General features: G+C 43.0%; 1 protein-coding gene across 2 annotated transcripts in view; it reads left to right on the top strand.

Annotated features, from left to right (window-relative positions):
- Window positions 1-16,919, top strand: part of MTHFD1 (methylenetetrahydrofolate dehydrogenase, cyclohydrolase and formyltetrahydrofolate synthetase 1) — a 40,525-nt gene that overhangs the window by 6,513 nt on the left and 17,093 nt on the right. Inside the window, exons 2-15 of one of the 2 annotated variants that reach the window (XM_066188985.1) lie at window positions 1,563-1,647; window positions 3,973-4,032; window positions 4,710-4,763; window positions 5,114-5,250; window positions 5,372-5,472; window positions 5,801-5,937; window positions 7,361-7,472; window positions 11,297-11,424; window positions 12,068-12,165; window positions 12,710-12,883; window positions 13,397-13,533; window positions 13,824-13,870; window positions 16,130-16,237; window positions 16,340-16,414. In XM_066188985.1, coding sequence (XP_066045082.1) covers window positions 1,563-1,647; window positions 3,973-4,032; window positions 4,710-4,763; window positions 5,114-5,250; window positions 5,372-5,472; window positions 5,801-5,937; window positions 7,361-7,472; window positions 11,297-11,424; window positions 12,068-12,165; window positions 12,710-12,883; window positions 13,397-13,533; window positions 13,824-13,870; window positions 16,130-16,237; window positions 16,340-16,414 — 1,453 coding nt within the window. Of the gene's footprint in view, window positions 1-1,562; window positions 1,648-3,972; window positions 4,033-4,709; window positions 4,764-5,113; window positions 5,251-5,371; window positions 5,473-5,800; window positions 5,938-7,360; window positions 7,473-11,296; window positions 11,425-12,067; window positions 12,166-12,709; window positions 12,884-13,396; window positions 13,534-13,823; window positions 13,871-14,493; window positions 14,979-16,129; window positions 16,238-16,339; window positions 16,415-16,919 lie in introns of those variants that run through there. The other variant, XM_066188986.1, reaches the window with a different exon arrangement.

Here is a 16,919-nt window from a genome sequence, read left to right as displayed (position 1 = left end):
TGATTTGGGATGTACCTGGAAGCTGTGACTCCCTCTGAGATGAGACTTAAAACAGCCTTAGGGCTGCTTCTAGCTGGGCCAGCTGTAGCTGTCCTCTGGGATCAGTGCTGCCGGGTGGAGAGAGCTGTGTGCTGCTCCCATTTCCCTCTCTTCCTGCCTCTGGTGGTTCTAATTGGGAGTTCTTAGTTGCAGGGTAGAGTTGCCTCACTGGCTGTTTTCCTGCAGTTTTCCTCTATGCAGGGATCACAGCCTCCCAGCTGGCATCAGCTATGTCCCCTGTCCCTGTGCCCTTGCTGTTCACATTTTTAATGAACTGGCACCAACAGCACCTGCTCCAGTCTGGGAAGTCTGGTCCCGCTTGGGAAGTAGCAGACCTGGTGATACTGATCTGAGGGTAGATGAGCACAAGGAGACCTGTGTGTTAAACAAAAGGGTGATTGGTGCAGGGTAGATTTGCTGAGTGTGGTGGTACCTTCTCATCTCTGAGAATGGGGATGGGACACAGGATGGAGATCACATGGAGGACAGACCTGTGAAGCCTCTCATGTCCTCTGAGGTTTTACTTACCTGGCTTTTTCTTCTGAGTGTCTCTTACATTTGCAGTGCAGTGCCACAGCCTCCTTCCAGTGCCATGAGCTGGTGAGATGGACAGAACTGGTCAGTTCTGTCAGAATCCTGACTGCCTCTGGTGAGGAGATGGAGCAGTTGGGCCTGGCACCTTCCTTCTGGTGAAGGATTATGTGTGTAGGGCCAGAGAGTGGTTGAGAAATTGAGAGAAGAGCAAGGCTGGGGATAGGTGGTAACAGCGGCCTTTGAGCTGCCTGTGGCTGATTTAAGTGCTGGATACTCATTATTTAAACATTCCATGGTAAACTGGGTGTGAGCTTGCATCTGAACTAGAACAACTGATCAGTGCTCTGTTTCAAAGTTTTGTCTTTTACAATTGTATCCTTAAACTTGCCTTTGCTGAAGAGTTGAACTGAGCTGTGTACCAGGTTTTGGCGTCTTTCCTCACCTCTGTCCACCTCCATTCTTCTGCCTGCTTTATCTGTGGGTACCTCCTGCTTGTTTCATTATTTCCCAGAGTTTTACCATTGTAGATTCATAATCCTTTACCAGGACAGCTTGTGTGACAGTGACGACTGGTGCTTGTGGGACTCAGGTAATTTTAGTACAGCATAGGTGGAAAGGGGATTTCCTTTTGAGAAAGGAGTTTGAAATCCCAGGAGTTTCCATGCCAAATTTGGAACCTTTTTTTTTTTTTTTTTGACCCTTGTATCCTGTGAGAGTGTGAAGAAGCCCAATGTGGACTTCGAAAACAATTATTTTAATAAATTTGAATGGACCTGGTTCCAGAGTGTCTTAGTGATTTATGGACATCAGTCTAATTTGGAGGTTGCTGGGAGCTGTGTACTCGAGGCATAAGTACATGTTTGCCAGTCTGCCCATCTGTCACCTTTACAACTCCTGACTGTATCAGAACAACTCCATCTCTCTATCAGAATTCAGCCCTGTGATTAACTTCTACCTTGTATTTGTTTTCATTTTTTTCTCCTCTTCAGACAAGTGAGAGACAGACTAAAGCAGCAAGTTATTGAGATGACTGAGAAGTTCCCAGGCTTCAGACCAGGACTTGCCATTTTGCAGGTATTGTTTTCTTTAATGACACTACAGAAAATACAAGTTGCTTTGCAGTGGTAAGGGCACAGCTGATGAGCTTCATCAAAGCTGCCTTGTAGTTGGTAGCATTTTATTAGGAACAGTGTTCTCTGTGGGATGGTGACACAGTCCTGTTATGTCTTTTTGCCAAGTGTCAGGGCCCAAAATTCTTTGGAAGTTTTTCAGTTATTTTATTTCTTTCTTCAGACCCTGTTGTCTGTTGGAGTGTTGTGTTTGTGAAATGGTGAAATCAAGCTGTTTTCCTATTAAGAGCAGGCAGTGCTTGTAGACTCCGTTCCAAATCTCTGCACTTGAGTGAGCCCTGAAGTTTGGCAGCTTTCAGAGATGTTTTGTACCAGAAGTCCTCCAAATGGGATGTTTATTAAGTAATTTGGTTTACTAATTTGACATAACATGGAGAGGAAAGAGGGGCAGAGGAGGGGAGGGAACCCAAACAGAACTAAAACTACCTTTGGCCAAGATGACTTTGCGTGCAAGGGATGGAACAACATTCTGTGGCTGAACTGGATATCTCTCAGAAGTGAGCAGGTGTTAGAGTCTACACAGAAAGGCTTGCAGAGGTAGAAGGCACATGTCAAGTCCAGGGGTTTGACCTGTGTGGCAGGATTTGGCAGAAGTTTTTCCTTTGCAGCTGTAAAAAATGGAAACTCTTTGTGCTTAGGTCAGAGGGTGACTAGCAGTAGCAAGTGTCATGCTACAGGAGGGAACTGTGTGTCCACAAAGGATTGAGGGAATGTAAGTGGCTGCTTAGAGAAGTGACTTTTGTTCTTATTCAGTATTTTAGGCTCTTGCAGAGCCTTTGGTGCCTGTGGATTCCAGTGCTAATACCACCGTAGCATACAAAGGGCATGCTCCTCTTCGATGCCAGGAACAAATTTGTGCTTGTCTTTTGTTGTCTTTTTTTTTTTTTTTCTTTCTGGTTTTCCTTTCCATTAGCTTTAAGTAGATTGTCTCTACAGAAAATTTGTCTGCAGATGGAAGGAAGGAAGGAAGGAAGGTCTAAAAATTTAGTAGTGCTTTGATGAAAGCTGCTGAACTGTTAACCTCATAAACTGTCTTCAAAAATTGCTGTCTCTTGGCATTATTGGATTGTGTTCATGGTGGGCCTATATTCAGTCCAGGATTGTCTCAGTGTCCTTTACAACCTGTTTGCTCTTTGGCTATCTGACACTTCTGTAAGCTGCCAAACAGTCTGAGCTTGGAGTTCATCTCTTAATACTGATCTTTGCAGCTGTCTGTTTTTCAGCGAAGTTAGGACAATGAGTAGTTTTTTATTTGTAGCACACCATACATTATGTGCTCTGTTCTTGGGAGGCATCTGGTGTCCTCTGAGCTGAAAGAATAGGTCAGTTAATCTTTATTTTTTTTTGTCCTGTAGTCAGTAATTCCTTATTCACAAAACATGTTTGCTGATGTCTCGTGGTTCTCTGCCCTGTTTGAAGCAAATCTTTTCCTAAACCCAGCAGACTTTACCGGAGAGACTGCCCCTTTATCTGTACCTAGGGAGGAGAACCAACATGTTCTGGGTGATCAGGTCAGTCACCCCTGCAGCTTGTGAGAACCAGGGATGGCTTCCAAATACCAGGGAACAGGATTTCAAGAGCTTGCTTATCAGCTTTTCCTTATTTCACCCCTATTTTCTTAAGGTTAGGAGGAGTATTACCTTTAACAAAACATACTGGGTGATGCAAGTGGTCTCCTGAAATGCAGTTGTACTGTAAGCACCCAGTACTGCTAAAAACTGCAGGCATTTGTTCCACTTGCTGCTTTCTTTTTGTTCATCACTTTGTCCTTGCTTTGTTTTTTGTTTGGCAGGAAGATTCTCAAGGTTCAAAACAGCAGTGGAAGAAATGTCTCCATCAAAGCACACACATACATAAGATTAAGATTCCTGGTTATCAAAGAGGCCCGATGTGTCTGAAAGCCTTAATCAGATAATTGAATGTTATCAGCACCTGCTGGTCTTGTTAATTAGCTAAGGATTTAACTTTCTCAGATCAGATGACAGGCAATATTTTCTGCTTCGGAGAGCACTGTGTTTTTAAGGTTTTTCAACAGGTGCAAATGGTGTTTGTGCAGGAGATCACACAACTTGTCTTTAGCTGCCTTGTACTTGAAAGAACTTCCCTCTTAGCTCCAGCTGCTTATATCCTCTTTCAGTGTGTTTTACAGTAATTCAGGAATACCTCTGTCTCGCTGATGTAGATCCAAGGAAGCTGAGGGTTAAGCCCATCTCGGCCTGTGTCTGGGTCTCTATTCTGTGCTGTAATTCAACTGTCTTTTAATCCTTAGGTTGGAAATCGGGATGATTCAAACCTCTACATTAACATGAAGCTGAAGGCTGCTGCTGAGGTAATGCCTGGACTTTTAGGACTACTTTTTACCCTCCTACGGTTGGTCAGATCTGAATATGAAAAACCATATGCAAGTCAATAGTTTTGTCTAAGCTTTGCCAGTATTGGAGAAAGTGGTGTTGCCCTGAGTTGTCAGTACAAGAATGTAGTGTAACCTGAGAGCCAAGTGGGGTGCTCTGGTCACAGCAGTGTGGGTTGGTGCCACTTCCTGTGTGATCATCACAGGTGACATTTTTCTGAAGTGCTGTATCTTTCGTGACCTGTGGCCTTGTCCCTGTCTTCCCTGAATGTCTTGTACCTGCAGTTGCCTTGTGCTTGTCACAGGTAGAACATTACATGCTACAACAGGGCAGGAACACAGATGAGTGCATTTTTCCCTAGGTGACACCTGGCATTCCTGCTGGCATTTTAAGGCAGTGTGCTGTCAAGCAAAGCTGATGTTGTTCATGTCAAAAGGTGAATAGGACAGTTAAAGGACAGACTCGGTAGGCAAAGCATTAATTTTTCCTTGATGGTATTTCTGAATTGTAGGACTTGGAGCCTCAGGAGCAGGAGATAGACTTGGGAAATGTGACAGAATGTAGCTGGGATTTAGCTGGATAGGGAGATCAATTAACCATATCAATTGGATGTCAATTTAGCAATCAGATAATTTGTTGTTATTCTCATTTGCAGATTGGGATCAGTGCCAATCACATTAAATTGCCAAATACAGCAACAGAAGCTGATGTAAGTAATATAGCCAGTGATGAAAAGATACATAACTTTGATGTTGAGCTCAAGATATCTTTGCCCTGTCATTGTATAAAAAAGGATTACTTGCCTATTGATACTAACTCATGAAAAAAGAATTGGAACCTGCTGAGATGTTTTTGTGGGTTTTTTTAGAAGAAAATTAAAACACTACAATGTAAAATTTAAAGACTTTAGAAGCTATTTTTTTAACATTAAAAAATATAAGTGGTTTATACTTTTGGGTGTTTGTATCTTTTAATCTAGATACGATTATGATTTTTTTCTTTGCATCAGTTGTATTTCAGTTCATCAGCCATTAGTTTTTTTGGTGTTTGCTGTTGTAGGTGCTCAAGTGCATTGCGTCTTTGAATTCAGACCCAGCTGTTCATGGCTTTATAGTGCAGCTGCCTCTTGACTCCAATAAACCCATCAACACAGAAAAAATAACCAATGCTGTTTCACCTGAGAAGGACGTGGATGGGTAAACTGACCTGACTCCTGGAGAGCATGACAGCTACTCCAGAAAGAAACCTTTTTTCCTTATTTTCTCTTGAACAGTGAGGCTGGGTATCTTACTTGGCCTTTATTCTTTCAAAATGCAGATTAAGTAGCATCAATGCTGGGAAACTCTCTAGAGGGGACCTTGGAGACTGCTTTATTCCGTGTACGCCAAAGGGATGCATGGAACTGATCAGACAGACAGGTAAGGAGGTTTCCATACATTATTCATGAGTGCAGTAGTCTTCAATAAGTGTAGAAATTACACACATTGCAAGGCTCTGCTTCACAACTTCTCCTGAGATACCACATTTCATCTCTGCTGCCTTAGATAGTAAAAGAACTAGGTCAGAATGGTCGTTTCTTCCTCCCTGCCAACTGCAGTTCCCTACCACACACAACAAAGACAAATGGTATTCTGAAGCACCAGGGCCAGACTTAAACTGACCAAGACTCCAGAGCAGTTTGAGTTAGTGTGTACCAGGCTGCACAGTGACCTCTTTTTTGCTCTCTCCTGACTCTCTGTGGGGCAGGTGTCCAGGTGGCAGGGAAAAGAGCCGTGGTGATCGGTCGCAGTAAGATTGTGGGCGCTCCCATGCACGACCTGCTGCTCTGGAATAACGCAACAGTCACCACGTGCCATTCCAAGACCTCCACCCTGGCTGAGGAGGTAAGGGCAGGCTGTGGTTATTTGTTCCAGGCCACTGCTGCTCCATGCACATTGCTGCTCAGTGTGTTGCTGCTGTGAGTCATTAGGTCTAGGGTGTCTTTCATCTCAATTGGTTTCCCAGTCCTTCTTGTTGTGTGGTTGTGTAAATACTTCTGCTGGAATAGGATCTTGATTATTTTTGGCACTTAATTAGAGGGGGTTAATTATAACAATAAAATTATTATTTTTGTTATCTTCGAGCAAGTGCCGAGAATTTAATCCTCCTTCCTAATGTCCATGTAGGGGTTGGCAAAACAGCATATGTTTTTGTTGTTCTGATTTTTTTTTTTTTTAACCAAAAAGACCAAAAGGTCTTCTGCTCTAATGGCTGAGAAATGTTAGGCCAAATGATTTTTCAGTTGGTTTATTTTTTTCAGTCGATTTTCTGTGACAGGGAGTTGGTACCATTTTCCTCTTCAGCAGTGAGAGTGACAGAAATAGTGTTTTGCTGTGCTGCCACCTACTTGGATTTCGTAGAGCCATCAGCACTGCCAGGCTCTGTAGGCAAGTATTAAAGCTGAAAAGGGAGTAGGAGTGTTTGAATATAACTCGCAAAGTAGATCAGAAACACTGCAATGCTTCATGCCATTAAGTTGCTGTTCAGTAAGACCATCAATAGGCTGATTAAAAATTGAAGTGCTAATGCTTAATGAAATCTTAAAAATAGTTTATCTCCCTTGAAGATTAAAGGAAAAAAAATTCCAAGGGATAGCAGCTTCCTAAGCAAATGTGAATGAAGCAGTGCAGGAACTGACAACGAGCTTTAGACAGAGTCTTTAACACCAGCTTCATGACTGGATCTGTCAAATTTACTGACTAGTCCCTGAATGAATATTAGTGCTGAAATACAGTCAGCTTTCCCTGGAGTTGTGTGTTATGCAGTCCTGGACATGAAAAGCATAAGACAGTGCTATCACAAGTGAAGTGCCGCTTATTTCTGTGCAGGGGTTGTTCTTGGCTGAACAAGATGAGTTCTTGCTGTCTGGTGAGTGCTGGGTATATTTCTAGCACTGAATGTGCAGGGATATTTGAAGGGAGGAAGAGAAGAATATTCAGAAGGCTTTAATTTTATCTAAATGTAGCCTGTATGATCCACTTGGGAATCATGGAGGAGTTTAGAGGAGGTTGTGAAGTGTTGACTAGCGATAGTTTGGGGTAGGAGTGTGAAAATCGGCCATTATTTCTAGCTGCAGGAATTTATCCTTGCCAAGGAACTGGCAGCTACCTTTAATTGCTGACAGTGCCCTTCCATGCCTCCGGTGGCAGTGGGTGAGCACAGTTTCACTGCAGCTGAAGCTAATCTAACTTGCTGCAGAAGCAGCTCTGCATTTTCCCACTGCCAGTGTGATACACAGCTGTTTGTTATTTTTTAATTTTTTTGTAGGTTGGCAAAGCTGATATCCTGGTGGTTGCAGCTGGTAGAGCTGAAATGGTAAAAGGTGAATGGATCAAGCCTGGTGCAATCGTAATAGACTGTGGAATTAACCATGTGCCAGGTGCGTGGGCAATGTTTAACAAGGGGGGATGTGTTTGTATATAAATGCAGCTGCTAAGTTCATGAATGCTGTTTCCTTGGTGTCTCTGGTCCACATGGACTTCTTTCTCCTGTAAGTCTGTCTGAAGTAATGATGGCAACCTCTGACAAAGCCAAAGTAAGGAAAACACTGGTCTGAAGTACTCTCCTGAAGCAGATCAGTGGCAGTTTTGATTCTGCCTTCAAGGAGGCTGATGATTAAGAGAGGAAGGAGGAGGCCTACGAAATATTGCAACAGAATATCCATTTAATTTGCCCCAGCTGTGTAGTGAAGTCTTGTCACTGTTGTCACTTTGGAGCACAGGGCTTTGCTGTCATTACTTCGTGGTTGGATCTGATGAAGCTGTTCCCTTTGAAGTACAGAAAAGACAAGCAGCCTCTTGAAGTAGCTGTGGATTTGTTGAATCACAGCATTAACTTCTTAGGCTTGAATGGCTGTTGTCTTGAAACAAAGCAGATTGTGCAAGAGTATTGGTGACATGGGCTCAGGCATAGAATAAAGTGCTTTAACATAATGGATTTTAGGGTAGGGTTTCACTTAGCTGCTCCTTCCTTATAAAGATGGTACAGACAGTCTGGCAATTTCTGTTTTCATCTCATTTTAAATCCAAATTACAGATATTGAATGATATGGAAAATTAGTCATTCTTTCTCTGCTACACCCACAAGGCTTTTAAAAGGTAGTTTTCATAATTAATCAGTCATTTTGTTGCCATTATTTAACAGAATGTAAAGAAATTTCTGTTCAGTGGTCTTGTTACTCAAAGTTGACATTAGGCTGCTTTTAAAAACATTAGTTCTCTATCTAATTAAAATTAAAGAGTCATCTGCTGTTGCTGTTTGTTGCTTGATGTTTTTGTTCCAAGCTACCCAAACTTAGGCTGTTTGCCAAAACCCACAGGGTCACTGCTGATGTGCATGAAGCAGAATGGGTTGGAGTCTCCCCAGCTGACATGTTGCAAATTAAACCCCCATTGTGTTTCTGATATATGATGGTATGACCTTTTTGTCAGGCTTTATGTGAACTGCATCTCTGAGGACGCATCCCTGTTCCTTTGCAATTAGCCCTGAGCAGTGCACTGACATCTGAGCTTCTTGTGCACCCAGCCCAGTCAGTGTCACATGGAACGCACTTAATGGCATTGAGATTTGATAATTGAGGCTTGAGAGAGTATCATGGAAACTGTCACGTTTTGAAAGGATACTACAGGCTCCTTTTTTTTTCTTTCCAGCGGTTTTCTAAAGCTGCTGAATTTTCCGGACTTTTTTCCCCCTCTGATGTGTTGTGAAAAAGTTTTCAGATGAATCTTTTGGGAAATGAGTACCAAAATGGTGGGAATTGGAGCGCTACACAAAGAACAGCAGCCAGCTTGCTGGCTTCTCCAGCTAAGTCACTGTACAGATAGAATATTGCTGCTAGCTGTGATGGTGTTTTGAATGTGATGGGGTGAGGCACATACATCTTACCACAGGTGTAAGTGTACCCAGGTAGGTGCCTCCCAGGTGCAGCTGTGAGTTGCAGCTGGAGGACAATGGCAATCTCTGGATATGCCTTTGGGTTGCCAGTTAGGATATCCTGTCCAGGCAGATCCCAAACTGATTTGATGTATCAGGACATTACCTCAGGCAGTCTTGCCAAGCTGGAGTAAGGACCAGTTATAGCCACGTAGCACCATACACATGCAGCTGTTGTGCTTTTGAATGGAGGGTGGCCTGAATGCTCCAAGGGTGCTGGAAGAGGAGGCTGGAAGAGACACTTCAGCCACACCTGGCTTTGTGTGCTGCAATGAACAGGATTTCCTCCAGGTAGAGAGGAAAAAACAATCTCCTGAAACCTATACTAGAGCAGACAAGTGCCTCTTACTTTCCAAACTGGGTTGTATTTTTCTCTCCCCTCTGCTGCAGTTGGAGAGCTGGTCCAGCAAATACTCTGGATGCCTTATTCCAGTCAAAAGAATGTTGCTTTGCTACAGAAAAGGAAAGCAGTGCAGGTAGAGAATATTCCTAGAGTTGACAGTCCCTGGAATGTCCCTCTCTTGAGTCCTGATGGAGAAAGCAACTCTGCTCAAAGTTCTCTGCTATGGGATTTTGCAGCCCTTGCTAACAAGGAGCCCTGAGAGTGGAATGAGAGAAGCTTCCTTGCGACATGGTTATAGTGTCACTGAAACTCCCTGTAACTAGTTTGTATTTTTTAAGAGTGGGATGATGAATATTGAGAAGGTGAAATTAAGGGGAGAGATGGCAAGTATTGTGTGTGAGCTTTCTTTCAAAAGAATGTTTTGCAGGTGATTGAATAGCTTCTAGGCTGTGCTCAGCAGTGCTTGGCATGAGGTGCAGATGCAGAAGCAGGGACTGGGGGATTGTTTGGCACGTGCTCATCTCTCTGTCTGTGGAACAGATGAGGCAGTTTGGAGTGCCAGCTTGTTTTCTTCTCTCTTGGGCCCGGAGCCTTCCTGGCCAGGATGGTTGATGAGCCTGCTTGGCATCCTTGGAAGAAAATAAAATTACATTATTTACCGTTTGCAGCCTTAATTAAATTGGTCTCTAGGGGGGAAGGCCAGACTGGTCTGCAGTTCAGGCAGCAAACTGACAGCAACTGCAGAAACACTGGGTACCAGCTGTGATGTTGTTCAGGCTTTGTTCTTTAGGGAGAAGTGGTGTTGCTTAAAACACACAGCAAAGCATCCAAGCTGCTAATTGTCAGTAACAATGCAGCTAAAAAATAATGTTGGCAGGAGCTGCTTTTTTTCTCTCTTTGGTTTTAATATAATCAGCTGTTGAGGAGTTTGGTTTCTCTTCCACTCCTCCCCCTCACCAGATGTATATGAAAGTTATTGATTGTGTTCTGTTCAAACATATACTTATTGTATGCAAGATAATATTTCAATGTAACAACATTAAAATCAAGTTTTAGGTTTTCATGCTGGTTAGAAACTCCCTAGAGTCCTTCTGAACTGCAGTGAAAATCTGCCATTGCAGGAGCTACTTAAATTTTCTGGTTTTATGTGCTGTAATCAGTGACTTCCTTAGATGACTGTTCTAGTCTGTTAATTCATTTTGTCTCTTCCTCTCTTTATGGGTGAGTTTAAAGGTCACCACTGGAAAAAAGGACTATGTCTGCTTCTGAATTGTCAGGTCATGTAGTGTAGCAGCATATAGCAAAATACGTTGCCCGAGAGAAAGATTATTCTACTGTAGGTTTCTTATGCCACCTGTGAAGTTTGTTTTGACAAGACTGATCTCTGTGAACTGCAGTATTTACTGGTCCATCATTAAACTAGCAGTGATAATTGAAAAGCTCAGCACTTTCTGCCTTCAGTTTCTGTAAAAGCAGGTGGTTTTATTCAGTAGTAAGGCCCAGATGCACTCCAAAATGGAACAGAGCAAATGTAAACCTGGGGGTTTGGAGCAAGTCACCCACATTTCATCTCTCACCTTTTCCTGACTGTCGGTTTATATCTCATTCAAACTACCCTGTGGGCCACGAGCCACTGGGAAAAGACTTGCATCCTCCAGGAAAGGGAGATCTGTCTGGCTGAGGATAAATGGTGCTTAATGGGAGGATGTGTTGCATGAGCTGTTGACACTCTGCAAGTGAAGTATGATGATAACAGCTTCATCTAGTGATGTTGTCTTAGCTTTTTTATCTTTCTTTGCAGCTTCCTGGGTACTCAGCTTCTATTTTGTTTGCTCCAGCAGAATTAAAGACTTCATCTTCAGTCAGTGCTGTCTCCTCTGCTGCTGTAGTGAAATGTGATGTGTAACTTTTCTCCTTTAAATCCCCAGACAGCACAAAGGCCAGTGGAAAAAGAGTTGTGGGAGATGTGGCATACAGTTCAGCAAAGGAAAAAGCTTCCTTCATCACCCCAGTTCCTGGTGGTGTTGGGCCTATGACTGTGGCCATGTTAATGCAGGTACTGAGCAGGCTGTGGTCGTATCCTCTGTGTTTGATTTGGGGGGTATTGCTGCTGACCATGCACCAACCAAAGAAGCTGGTGCTCCCTTCTTGCTCTTGCAAAATCTAGTTACAATTTCCAACTTCTAGTCCAGACTATTTGGATTCAGTTAACTGAGGAAGATGATGGACTTTGAGGAGATGTTAGAACAGAGGTTTCTGGTTGGTCAGTTTTGGAGCTTTTTTAGGGTTTTTGAGTGCAGTCACTCAAAACCATAAGAAATGGGCCTGTCTTACAATGCTCAGCCTGCAATTTTGAAACTATCCTTAGGGTGATTGGATAAAAAGGAGAGTAACAGTATAAACTAGCTCCCTCTGTTTCCGTGCTTTGCTTAAGAAACCCTGGTGGCACAGAACATCCAAAAAAAAAAATCCAGCACACTGGAAGATTGGTAGAGAGACAGATATGTGGGACTTCTTTATTTTTGAGAAAGCAGCAAGCAGACTCTCATATTGGGTTATTAGCAAATGCTTTAATAAAAGCACTTTGGTTTAATCCCAAACTGGGACAGATAGGAGGGGCAAACCTTTCTGGTCTCTTTGTTAACCAGTGCAGTTCATGCAGTGATGGTTGCTTTAATGCATTCTCTTGCTCATTTTAGAGCACTGTGGAGAGTGCACAGCGTTTTCTGGAGAAGTTCCAACCTGGAAAATGGACCATCCAATACAACCAGCTTACCCTAAAGATGCCTGTTCCAAGGTAATGCTTTCAAATGAAGGCACTCCAAGGTCTTCCTGAGGAAGTAGAGCTTCTTCACAGCTTGTGATATCTCTTGAAGTGTAGTCGTCTTGGACTTCCACAGACTTCAGGCCAGCTAGATGGTTGCTGATTGAGGAAATAGTGAAAAATTGTATTTTGAAAGATTTTCAGTCTGGCATGCCAAAACCGTAGCATCTTCAAATAGGACTTGCTGGTGTCTAGTCCCCAAGGAGCAGCTGAAAATATACAAAATACCATATGGGATCATAACACATTGCCTACAAAGGCACTTGGGAAAAGGGAGAGGTTGAGGAGAGGGGTTGTTTGTTTTGGGTTTGGCCCCTTTTTATTTTTAAGAAGGCAACTCTGAGGATGTGTCTGTTCTAATGTACCTGATATTGATGGGATTGATTCATTTAACTAGGGGGGGTTTAAGATTGACTTCTAAAATATAGATTAGGTGTTTGTAGTTTATTCCATCCAGAAGCAGGGAATTTGTGGGAAGTCTTTGACTTATAAACTCATCTTGCTCTTTTTCTTTAAGTGATATTGAAATCTCGCAGTCTTGCATGCCCAAGCCCATTGATCAAGTTGCAAAAGAAGTTGGCCTTTTCCCTGATGAGGTGGAGCTCTACGGCCAAACTAAAGCCAAGGTTCAGCTCTCGGTTCTGAAACGTCTGCAGAACCAGCCAGATGGCAAATACGTCGTTGTTACTGGGTAAGTGCTTCCTGAACTGAGCTATCACTTACAAGATGAAAAGAAATTTCATTAGCATAGCTTGTTGTTGAATTGTCTTTTGGTGGGGTGACTGTATGGGGTGCTCTGGATTTTAGCAAATCACACTGTGAAAATGTAGTCGTTTGGGAAGTAGGTTGATCACTTGTGGCAAACAGTGGGAACGTAGCTTAACACTTCTCTCCAGCAGATGAATTGTTTTGGTCTACAGGTCAGGGTTATGAAGGGTAGGCTGGTTCCTAGCCAAACTTCTGGTCTAGTAGCCTGCCTTCAGTAGGAACTAGCAAATTGTTTCAGAGGAAAGTCGTCAGCAGTTATGCGATATTTTGCCAATCTCTTTCCAGTTTTGAATTGACAAAGATTAGCTGAAGCGTGAGCCAGTTCAGAATTTGAATTCTCATTAACTGCAATCACTGGGTGACTGTTTTATCCCTGGGATTTGATTCTCACCCACTACAAGGGTGTAATTGTGTCTCTTCTGCTTTGTTGCTGCAGAATAACTCCCACTCCCCTGGGAGAGGGGAAGAGCACCACCACTGTTGGCCTTGTCCAAGCCTTAGGAGCACACCTTCACCAGAATGTCTTTGCCTGTGTTCGGCAGCCTTCTCAGGGGCCAACTTTTGGCATAAAAGGTATGATTGTCCTGTTGCTTGCACTTGGCCTAAATGGACAAAGATGGCATTCAGAAATACTATTCTGCTGCACTGTAGTTCTACATTATTTCTAGTTACAAGTGCATTTATTTTAAGAAAAAAGACCTTTGGGTAAGTTCTTCAGTTTTGTCTTCAAGGTTCTGTGTTGGGACTTAAACTCAGCTGGCCAGTGGTAGCTACCCTTGTGGGGCCATTAAGCAAACAGATGTAATAGCACTCTGGGCTGGAGACACCTGGATTGGTGTGGTCTGACTGTTGTCTCTCTGCAGGTGGAGCTGCAGGTGGTGGCTATTGCCAGGTTGTCCCCATGGAAGAGGTAATTCTTTATACAAAGCCTCATTGCACTCACAGCTCACAGACCTTGAAGAGATACTGCAGTCAGATAACATAGAAAATGTATGAGTTTATGACCTAGTATAGCACTTGAAAGAACTGGGTGCTTGATTTCACAAAGCTTTTTTTTCAGCAAACAACCATCCTTGTGTTGTTTCAGAAGTGTGCCTTCATGGTCAGGGAACTTCATAGAGCTAGGAATTCCCAGTTCCTCTCTTCCCTCCCCTTCTCTGCCTTCAATTGCTGTGTACCCTGGAGCAAAGTACATCCTGTGCCTCATTTTCCCAACACTGAAATGAAGATGATAATGGCTTAATGCATTTTGGAAGAATATTGCATAGTTCTGTCAACTGTGGTGGCCACCAGCTCTTTCCATGAGCTATTTTGGTGTATTTGTGTTTTAGATTACTAACATGAACTGGGAAAAGGGAATTTGGGAATCAGCAGTGCCAAGACCTCAGCCCGTGGGGAGCTGGCACTGGAGGATACTTCTGGTGTGACTTGGCAACAAGGAAAATTCTGTGCCTGGAGGCAGGGAATTAAAAGGCACGTGTAGCATGTGCTCTCATTCCTCACTCAGCCCTCAAAGTAATTGCCTGTAGAATTCTACCTTTGTCTCACGCATTGTAGATTGACACAGGACAATTTCAGGAAGAAAAGCAGAAATGATGAAAAGGGCTGTATGTTCTAACTGATGCAGCAAGTCCATAAAAGATAAAGATATTCAGGAGGCAGAATATTGATTTAGTCATGTGCCAAGAACGTGTGTGAAGGATAGATGTGATAGGGAAAATAACCTCCTCCTCTTTGGGAGTGTTAATAAGACAAGCCAAAATATCTGACTGTGTGCTGCAGTGGGAAACAGCCACGCTCTAGGAACATAACTGGTTGGAATGACTTTTTTCGAGTATGACCCACATAGTTTTGTGGGGGTGCTCTAGTCAATGCAGGTCTGGTAAAATTAAAGTATCTGGAGTCACTAGTTACAATAATGACCTTGATACATCATTTAATAATTCTGCATGCAGCTTTCATCCTATGAAAAAAAGTAGCAAGTGAAAAACTTTTTGAGTTCATACTGCAGAACAAAGGTAATAATAATTGCTTCTTGTTGCATGTATGCCGAATGAGACAACAATTAGCATTTACTAATTACGGCTTATAATCAGTGTGTGACTAGCTGCATTCTGTTTTAGCTTTGTGGGTTTTTGAAACCACAGTAACAAGGCTTCAGTAAAATGGTGTTGTAAGGTATTCTGTCATACCACCTTTTCTGATATCCCCTTTTTATCTTCTTTCTTTGCTGCTTTGCTAGAGATGGAGAGAATTGTTTTAACCACACCTTTTACTCACCTGCCATAATCATAGGATCATTTAGGTTGGAAAAGACCTTTAAGATCACCAAGTCCAACCATTTCTCTGGCACTGCTAAGCCCACCACTAAACCATGTCCCCAGGTGCCACTGCATGGTTCTGAAATACCTCCAGGGATGGTGACCCCACCACTTCCCTGGGCAGCCTGTTCCTGTGCTAGACAACCCTTTCCATGAAGCAATTTCCCCTCATACCCAATCTAGATCCTTCACCAGCTTCACAGCTACAGTGCAGCCAGAGAACTCATGTAGGCAAACCCACTCAAACTATGTTTTAATGAGATAGAACTAAGAAAGCTACTAGCAGTGTCACTGTGTAGTACGTGGTCTACAAGTTCTGCCTGTGATTCTGTGTTTGGGTGGTTACCTTAAGCAGAGCTCTGTGCAGCCACAGCTCCACTGCTAGTGCTGCACAAGGTTGCTAGTTCCAGTTTAGCTCAGATTCCCTTGTGGGAGCAGCAGCCACTTCAGCTAACGTATGTGTGAAACCTGCTGTGCAAATGAGGGGGTCAGTAGGAAGGTAAAGGGAGAGCAATGCAGAACACAGAGTGTGCTGTGTTGGGCCTTTTAAGGGCCAAAGGGCCTGTGAGAACTGTTCTGGTGGAGGGGAAAAGAAAAAACAAACAACTTTTTATTTGGGAGCTTTGTTTTAGAAGTTTGTAAAATGACACGAATGTGGGGGAGGCATTTTTATGTTTTAGAGAAATTCTTTCCTCTCTTCCACATACTGCACTGAGCAATCTCTCCCCCTCCACCCTCACCCACTTTAACATTACTATTAATACTCCTCTTTCCATCTGTCTACGGTGAGTTGGAATAAATGAAAATTGCAGCAGGATGAGGTAACTGATATGTTTTATGTCCTCTAGTTTAACCTTCACCTCACTGGTGACATCCATGCCATCACTGCAGCCAACAACCTGGTCGCCGCTGCCATTGATGCGCGAATGTTCCACGAGCTGACACAGTCTGACCAGGTACAATCCTTTCTTACCGTGTTATTTGATCCCAGCCCACTTTGGCCAAGCTGTTTTGGATGTGCCAGCAATGCTGATTAACTGCTTGTTTTGTTTTGCAAGGCTCTCTACAACCGTTTGGTGCCATCTGTCAATGGTGTCAGGAAGTTCTCAGACATTCAGATCCGAAGACTACAGGTGAGCTCACTGCTTTCTCTTTGGTTTCTGGTTCTGTTCCATTTACTTGTCCTTTAGGTAGGCGGAGGTACATTACAGAAACCACTGTGTTGTCCCTTAGGTCGTTCTGCTGGCATTTATTTTTTACATAAAGTGTGCAGAAGTGTGGTAACCCTTCATACAGCACAGAAAACAGATGCAGCCCCAAGGGGAGGAATCACTGATATAACTCTGTCAAATACTCTATGATTAACACAGTGGGAAGAGACAGAGATTAGTGTCCTTTATTAGTGGTGTCAGTTCAGTGTCCTTAATGCAGTTTAAGAAGAGACTAGAATCAGTCTCTGTACCTAACACACAGTTACAGCTAGAGATTAGTGGTTCACATGTGACAGCTGTGTAGATAATGCAGCACAAATAAAAAAAAAAAAAAAAAACAAAAACGTAAAATTCAGCAAAAAGAGAACATACAGAATTGTCTTTGTTTTACCCAGACTGAGAAAACAAAGAAAAATAAAAAAAACCA

This window comes from Chamaea fasciata, unplaced genomic scaffold, assembly GCF_029207755.1.
Source record: "Chamaea fasciata isolate MVZ Bird 193981 ecotype frontalis unplaced genomic scaffold, bChaFas1.0.hap1 SCAF_7, whole genome shotgun sequence".
Classification (NCBI taxonomy): domain Eukaryota; kingdom Metazoa; phylum Chordata; class Aves; order Passeriformes; family Sylviidae; genus Chamaea; species Chamaea fasciata.
The sequence above is the reverse complement of the archived record's forward strand: the minus strand, read 5'-3'. Positions and strand labels throughout refer to the sequence as shown.